General features: G+C 43.5%; 1 protein-coding gene across 1 annotated transcript in view; it reads right to left on the reverse strand.

Annotated features, from left to right (window-relative positions):
- The window catches only part of Slc18a1 (solute carrier family 18 member A1), a 32088-nt gene extending 26592 nt beyond the window's left edge, over positions 1–5496 (reverse strand). Inside the window, exons 1-3 of the mRNA XM_045131703.1 lie at positions 5373–5496; positions 4035–4398; positions 3221–3279 (exon numbers count right to left, since the gene is read on the reverse strand). Coding sequence (XP_044987638.1) covers positions 3221–3279; positions 4035–4398; positions 5373–5496 — 547 coding nt within the window. The remainder of the gene's footprint in view (positions 1–3220; positions 3280–4034; positions 4399–5372) is intronic.
- Positions 5497–8547: the final 3051 nt, after the last annotated feature.

Consider the following 8547-nt stretch of genomic DNA (forward strand, 5'->3'; position numbering starts at 1 on the left):
CCTTTAATCCCAGCAATTGGGAAGCAGAGGTAGAAGGATCTCCGTGAGTTCTAGGCCAGCCAGAGACTACATAGTGAATTCCAGGTCAGCCTAGGCTAGAGCAAAACCTTAGTTAAAAAAAAAAAAATCAAAAAAATATACTAACAGGGCTGGAGACATGGCTTAGTGGTTAAGCACTTGCCTGTGAAGCCTAAGGACCATGGTTCGAGGCTTGATTCCCCAGGACCCACGTTAGCCAGATGCACAAGGGGCGCATGCATCTGGAATTCGTCTGCAGTAGCTGGAAGCCCTGGCGCGCCCATTCTCTCTCTCTCTCTCTGCCTCTTTCTCTGTCTGTTGCTCTCAAATAAATAAATAAATATAAACCAAAAAAAAAAAAAAAGAATATAAGAGCCAAAGGAAAGGTAGAACTGCTTACAATGTAATCATTCTTATACAAACTGGCTTCTATATCCATGACCTCTCAGTGCCTGGTACTACCTACACAAGAAAGACCCCTATAATAGGAAGATAATGACATCAAAATAAAAGAGAGACTTATAGAGAAGGTAAGGGGTTATGATGGAGAGTGGATCTGTGAAGGGAAAAGTGAGGGAGGGGAGGGAATTATGTTTAAAAAAGAAATATATACATATATATCTATATGTAATATAATATATATATATTAACATAGGTGCTCCAGAAAGTTTTATGAATGAATCTTTAATCTGATAATGAAGGAGGATAGGAGAAAGCTAGCTTTTTTATGCAGTTTCAGCTAGAGATTGAGGCCCAGGGAGAGCCAGGAGATGCCACCTCACATGCCACCTCACCCTGGCACAGCAATGGAAGTCATGTCTGATTGGCACTGATCTACAGCACCCCTATTGCCCACAGTCTAGCACACTATTTAAATAAAACAGCCCAGAGGGGCTGGCCCTGGGATCCACCCCCTAAATCTATACACCAATCAGGTCTTTCCCTTGCAAACCTGAATCTGATGCTATAGAGACCATGACCTTCTGGTCCCTCCTTCTTGATGTGACCCTCAGTGAGTGAGTGTGTGTGTGTGTGTGTGTGTGTGTGTGTGTGTGTGTGTGTGTGGAGAGGGGTCTTTCTGGATTCCCTCTCATCTTTGCTTGGATATACATGAGTGGCTCCCCCTCTCACCCGGTGTGTGGGGGTGGGGAAGGGGACAGAATACTGCTTCTTGGTCTGGATGGTTTTTCTGCTTGCCTCTGCTTTACAGTTTGGGGTAACTTCTCACTTCAATTACAAGTATGATTTTCCTCTGGTCTCTAAATCTACCGCTTGTGTATTTTCCTTATACTCTAAGACCTACCACGTGGGTGCTTTCTCTAACTCTAGGCCCGTTACCTGTTTACTCTAAACACGGAGTAACCATGAGTGTAACTCCATTCATTACTCACTTCTCCTCTGAATCTCCTGGTCTCTGCTTTGATATTTTCTTTCTCTGCTATTCTCCCTTAAATAACCACTATTTGCCCTGTTAACCACTATTTGCCCTGTTAACTTTCTTCCATGGGGTGACTCAGGATAGCTGCTAATGGTATTCTTTCTGAATCTCCCTACAAGACTCCTAAATTCTCTCTTCTATGTGGTTATTCCCTGAAAACCTCAATTTCTCTTGCATCTCACAGACTCTGCTGTGTTTTCCACACAAGTGTGCGCTCCCTATTTCCCACGTGCTTATGACTCTGCCCCAGCCTTCTTCCTAGATCCCAATCTCCCTTAAATAAAGCCCACAATTTGTGACTTTTCCCTAAATAAACTTAATAATTCAAAACTTATCCTTCTTGAGTCTGTCTTTATTAATTCTTTATTAAAGGTAAAACAGAACCCAAAACTTTGGATTCATAAATTCTGGGAGACTCCTCCTGAACCCCCAAGTCCTCCATCAATAGGATTATCCTAATTTGTTCTCTAGAATGGGCTGATGGTTTATAAGTTCAATAAACAATGCTAACTTGAATTTCCTCAGACTGAGTTGTAATCATATGAGTTGAAATGATAATCATCCAAGTTACAGTTCTCAGACATTACCTCACACCTCAAACTTGCTCTCCACAGCCTTCCATCTCTGAAAGCTAATTCATATCAAACAAAGAGTTGGAAGGAGGAGACAGATTTTATGCAAGGAAGGAAGAAAAGTTGAGGAGAAACTGAAAATGCAGATAAGTTAACAAAAAGATAATCAAATCAACAGGGAAATGTTGGGCTATTGGTAAATAAGGAATCAGCAGAGAACAGGAGCCAACAGTGGCCCTTCCGTGAACTTCCTTCATAGTTTTTTTTTTGTTGTTGTTGTTCATTTTTTATTTATTTATTTGAGAGCGACAGACATAGAGAGAAAGACAGATAGAGGGAGAGAGAGAGAATGGGCGCGCCAGGGCTTCCAGCCACTGCAAACGAACTTCAGACGCATGCGCCCCCTTGTGCATCTGGCTAACGTGGGACCTGGGGAACCGAGCCTCGAACCGGGGTCCTTAGGCACAGGCAAGCGCTTAACCGCTACGCCATCTCTCCAGCCCCTTCCTTCATAGTTTATATCTCAGGTCAACCACCAGACGTCTTCTTAGTTACTGTTTTTATTCTACCTCTATTTCATTAGGAACATTGAGCTGATATTGTCTATACTGTTTGTTCTTTTCTTTCTTGTTTCTTTAGCAAATTTACTTTCCTAAGAAATAACCTTTAGCATCCTTAGGTGGAAAGCAGTAGGCTTTTTTTTTTTTTTTTTTTTTTTTTGTAATATTCCAGTTACTACTGTCCAACTTCAAGGGTTTTTTTTTTTTGTTTTTTTTTTTTTTTACTTGCCCTTTACCATAGCATATCAAAATATTATCTCTTCTCAAAGGTGGGAGGTTTGTAATAAGCTTTCTCAAGGGATCATTGATTGTTACACACAGACATACACCTACGCACATGGATGTGCACACATGCACATGCACACACACACATGCTACAGCAAGCACATTTAAACAGCCTGTATAATTTCCAGGGAAGAAAATGAAGTATCTGTTCTCCTATTGCACAATAGTTAGGTAGCTGCTAACTATCATTGTAGCTACCATCCCAATAATTGCAAAGTATTCAAATCAACGTCCCAGTTCACTTGGTCAGCTGCCTCGTTTCCCTCTGGGTAACCCAACTCTGTTCTCTACATTACTGTGACATGATGAAATCAAAGGTGTCCAGTGAATGGAAGCAAATTACTTACTAACTGTGGAGAGAAACATGATCACAAAGCCAGCAAACATGGGGATGTGATATCCAATCCTAAAAGGAAAACAAAGAAAGATATGATTTCAGTAATATTCATATACTTGAACTATGTTTTATTCATTTATTTTATTTCAGAGAGAGAGAGAGAGTAGGCAGGCCAGGGCCTTTAAATGAACTCCAGACTCATGCATAACCTTGTGCATCTGGATTATGTGGGTCCTGGGGTATCAAACCTGGGTCCTTTGGCTTTATGGGCAAGACCTTAACTGCTAAGCCATCTCTCCAACCCAAAGCTATGTTTTTCAATGTTCATATGAAAAGAGATAATGGTAATGTGAGGATATCATAGAACAAATCTCCGAATGCCAAGTATGCATGTGTGCAAATAAACAAGTGTGCAAATCTACCCACAGAAGAAACCCTAAATCCTCTTTCCCAGGAAAGACAACATTGCATGTCTCCTCAGAATCATCCCAGATGTGGTTTCTAGGGAGTTACTACTCCAGACTATACACTAACGGTCCTGTGCCCCACTCACCCCGTCCAAACCACGTTCAACAGCTGTCAGCTGCTGCTTCCTGCTTCTCTTCTTGACAATCAACACTCACTTCATCACTAAGAAAACAGGGAGCCCATGACACTTCACCAGCAATATCCACCCCTTAGAGTGACCAGCTTTCCAAATCGCTGGCTCTCCTGGGGACGGGAGCATCCCTTCCTTTCCCTGCAAACCACCCATATGAAACCTTGGCCCGCTGGGCTATGCTGAGTCTGCGAGTTCTCTGTGGGATCTTTTGCCCACTAAGTACCTGTTGGTGAGAGGTCCCACAAGTGGGTTGACCAGAAGTTGCATCCAAGCCTTTGAAGCAAACAGAATGCCAACCCGGATGTTCTCTTCTTCCAAAAACTCTATGCCTAGCAAGCAGTTGTTTTTACGTAGTGAGCTGGCATCGGTGACTGGAGGAGGGATGGTGCTTGAAGAGCCATTTGTCTGTTCTGTGCCCTTGGGTGTGCCTTTCTCCATGGCTGTGGTGGTGGTGTCGAAGAAGGAGAAGATGGTGGAGAAGGCATGGGAGGTGAGTGCCTGCTGGGAGTTTACAGACCGGCCAGTGTGCAAGGAAAAGTTGACCTCTTTGAACTCCGTGGCATACAGGAAGGAGGGCACAATGGGTACTGAAAATCAATGAGGACACATGAATAGAGCTAAGGACAGAGGATCTTTCCACCACCACTAGGTTCAAAGGCATACATATGGTTCAGTTTGGGCCTGAAGGAACATGTCTAAGTGATGTCATTTAAATCCTATTAAAGACCACGCCTGTCCAAATTATCCTTTTAGCTATAAAGGACCAAAATTAGAACCATCGTTCAGTTGCTTCTCTTGAATGTGTGGATAGATTCCTTACTGGCTAATTCACCCACTTTCTAAGAGTATATATAACCTGAAAATTGTATAACCTCAAAAGCAACTTCTTGCTGAGCTATACCAATTTTTCACAGACGGGTGCAGAATGGAAAAGATTTTGAGCCACAAAATTTCAATTCCAGCTCTAGCCCCTATTAATGGGCTTCTTGGACAAGTCATTGCATATTTCTGAGTCTCGTTTTCTTTTTGTTAAAAAAAAAAAAAGCCTACTAGCATGCATGGATTTTAGGATTTAAGATTAGTCTAAAGCAGGACTCTAAGGGAGGGAAGACAGGATTTGCTATGATCTGGAGTTGGATGTCCCATCACAATGTGCTTTTCTTTCTCTCTTTCTTTCTTCTCTCTTTCTTTCTTTCTTTCTTTCTTTCTTTCTTTCTTTCTTTCTTTCTTTCTTTCTTTCTTTCTGTCTTTCTTTTTTTTCCAGGAAAGAGGCCAGAAAGGACTCACATCCAGAAGATGCTCCTGTGTTGGATGCCTCTAGCACGCTCAGCACCTTGGGAAGACTGGAATGGGGAGGAAATAAAACCAGGCCATTCTGCCTCTGGCCTCTGAACCTCCTTCTCTCTGGAGTCTCTGTGCAGTTTCCTTCCAGTCCTGAGCAACCTCTCTCTGCCCTGTGCATCCGAAAAACTCTCAAGGGTGCTGTGCTCACTGCTGGCATCAAGCAAGAGGCGTGCTGACTGCCGGGGCCCAGCCCAGTAAAGAAGCTGCCCAAACGTACCCACCACCGTGAGAAGCATGTTGTCCAGAAGCAGAGCGACAAACACCACGGCCAGCACCAGGCTGCGGGACTCCCTTCCCTCCTGCAGCAGCCGCCGGGGCGCGTCCAGGGCAGCGCGGAGCATGGTGGAGGCCGGTGGGAGGGCGGAAAGGGGTCTCCTCCTTGGGGTGTTTAGGAAGGTCCTCCTACAGCTCCAGCACTTCTGCCCCCTAGACTGGAGGACGTCTGCCCAGGCTAGTGACGTTCACTGTTAAAATGACAAGTATGATGGGCTGTGTGGTGTTTGAGAATTTTCCATGCCTGGGTGTCTGTGCATTTCCTGCACAATCTCAGTAACCCCGTTCCCCAGAACTGCTTACCAGGTAGGAGTGTTGCAAATCATACCTAACACACTGAGCAATTTTGACAGACAGCCTAGCTCTCAAACATCAGATTTCAGCTTCCCACTTGATGATCTAGCCATCATCTGGATCACGTCCTCTTTTCCTCTAGATCCATTCTTTTCAAATATATATATATTTTAATTATTTAGTCATGTTCAGGCCCCGGTTCAGCATCGTGGCCTCTTCATGAGCCAGCACCTAGCCCAGACTAATCAGTTCTCACTCTAGCTCACCTGAGCCGGAAGTTTTATAACCATAAGGTTGTACGACTAGTTTACCAGGGGCGGGCAAACTCTCTAGGCTGGCTCCCGGGTTAGACTCCCGCATGGACTCTCTACCCACTCCTGCACTGCCCATGGCAGGGGCTTCTCTACGTTTTCTTCTTCTCTCTCTAAACCTCTTCTCATGTTCTTTAGGCCCACATGGCCTCTTGACCACGTGGGTATATTCATTTTCCTTCCCTGGGAGTTTGTGCTTTCCTAAATAAATACAATAATTCTTTATTATTTTCTTTTTTTCCCTGAGGTAGAGTCTTACTCTAGCTCAGGCTGCCCTGGAATTCACTATGTAGTCTCAGGGTGGCCTCAAACTCACAGCGATCCTCCTACCTCTGCCTCTCAGGTGCTGGGATTAAAGGCATGCACCACCACTTTAAAAAAATTACTTATTAAAAAAAAAATTACTTATTTAGGGCTGGAGGGATGGCTTAGCAGTTAAGGTGCTTGCCTGCAGGCCAAAGGACCCAGGATTGATCCCCCAGGACCCACATAAACCAGATGCACAAGGTAGTGCATGTATCTAGGGTTCATTTGCAGCGGCAGGAGGCCCTATTCTCAGTCTCTCCCTCTCCCTTTCCCTCTCCCTCTCTCTCTTCCTCTCTCTTCCTCTCTCAAATAAATAAGAAAAAATAAAATAAATTAAAAAAAATTCCAGGTGTGGTGGCACACACCTTTAATTTCAGCACTTGGGAGGCAGAGGCAGAAGGATCCTTGTAAATTCAAGGCCACTCTGAGACTACATAGTGAATTCCAGGTCAGCCTGGGCTAGAGTGAAACCCTACCTCGCAAAACCAAAACATATATATATATATATATTCAAGCAGAGAGACAGATAATCAGAACCAGGGCCTCTTGCTGCTACAAACAAACTCCAGATGCATGCACCATTTTGTGCATCTGGCTTTGCATATATACTGGAGAATTGAACCTGAATCACCAGACTTAGCAAGCAGTGGTGCCTTTAACCACTGTTTTAAGAGCAATTTTGTGAACCAGGCATTGTGATATGGATCTGTAACCCTAGGAGGTGGAAGATGCAGGAGGATCACACATTTGAGGTTAGCCTAGGCTCCATAGGGTGTTTCAGATCAGTTTCAGCTACATATGAAGATCCTATCTCAAAAAATAAATAAATGGCCTGGTGTGATGGCACACACCTTTAATCCCAGCACTTGAGAGCCAGAGGTAGGAGGATTACTGTGAGTTTGAGACCAGCCTGAGACTACATAGTGAATTCCATGTCAGCCTGGGCTAGAGAGAGACCCTACCTCAAAAAAAGAACAATATCATGGCTGGATGTCAAAATGTCAAAAACAGTAAAGCCTATTTCATAGAAACTCACATGCATGTATGCTTCAAGTATAGAAAGTACAGCTTCATTCTCTCTCTCTCTCAAATAAAATAAATAAGTAATAACTTTTTTTTAAAAAAGGGGGGGTTAGAGAGACAGCTTAGTGGTTAAGGCACTTGCCCATGAAACCTAAGGACCAAGTTTGATTCCGTAGTACCCACATAAGCCAGATGCACAAGGTGGCACACATATCTGCAGCTCGTTTGCAGTAGCTAGAGACCCTGGCTCACCTGTTCTCTCTCTCTCTCTCTTTAATTAATATATAAATAAGAGAATTGTTCTGGGCCCCACAGTTGGAAACAAACAGGGATGAAATTACCAAGCTCCTTATCTTGCATGTTTACATGCCAGCTTTTTCCATTGATCAGTGTCAGAAGTCACTTCTTATTCTTTAATTTAAGCTCAGAAGACTGCTTTACTCTGTCTAAATAAAATAGTGACTTAAATGGGGGATGAGGGGCTGGAGAGGTGGCTCAGCAGTTAAAGGCATTTGCTTGAAAAGCCTGACGTCCTGGGTTCAATTCGCCAGTACCCATGTAAAGCCAGATGAACAAAGTGGCAAATACATCTGGAGTTTATTTGCAGTGGTAAGAGGCCCTGGTGTGTTCTCTCCCTCTCCCTCTCTCTCACCTTACAAATAAATAAATAAATAAAATATTAACTTTCAGGCTGGGGAGATGCCTCATCAGTTAAACGTGATGCTTTCAAAACCTGAGAGCTTGGGTTTGATTCCTTAGTACCCACATAAAGCCAAATGCACAAAGTGGAGCATGCCTCTGTAATTCATGGCCCTGGTGTGTCCATTCTCTCTCTCTCTCTCTCTCTCTCTCTCCATATGTGTGTGTGTATAATCACTTTCATGATCAGTTTCATATTTAGGAATTTTTCTTCACTCATCAGAGTAAAGGACATATGTCCTCTAACCTCTGGTAATCACAGTTTCTGAGAAGATTTTTGTTTTCTTTTTATGTGGTTTTATGCTGTGGTATCCACAATACCAATCATTTAAAGAATAAATGACTTTCACTCACATCAGCTGTAGTCTCTAGCACAAGACTGAGAATATCAGTGCTCCATCATTGATGGGGGAGGATCCATGAGACCTCAGACCTCTCAGACCACCACTAAGAGTTTCTGCGAGAGGGGATCAGGTTCATCAGATG

Source organism: Jaculus jaculus, chromosome 12, assembly GCF_020740685.1.
Source record: "Jaculus jaculus isolate mJacJac1 chromosome 12, mJacJac1.mat.Y.cur, whole genome shotgun sequence".
NCBI classification, from domain to species: domain Eukaryota; kingdom Metazoa; phylum Chordata; class Mammalia; order Rodentia; family Dipodidae; genus Jaculus; species Jaculus jaculus.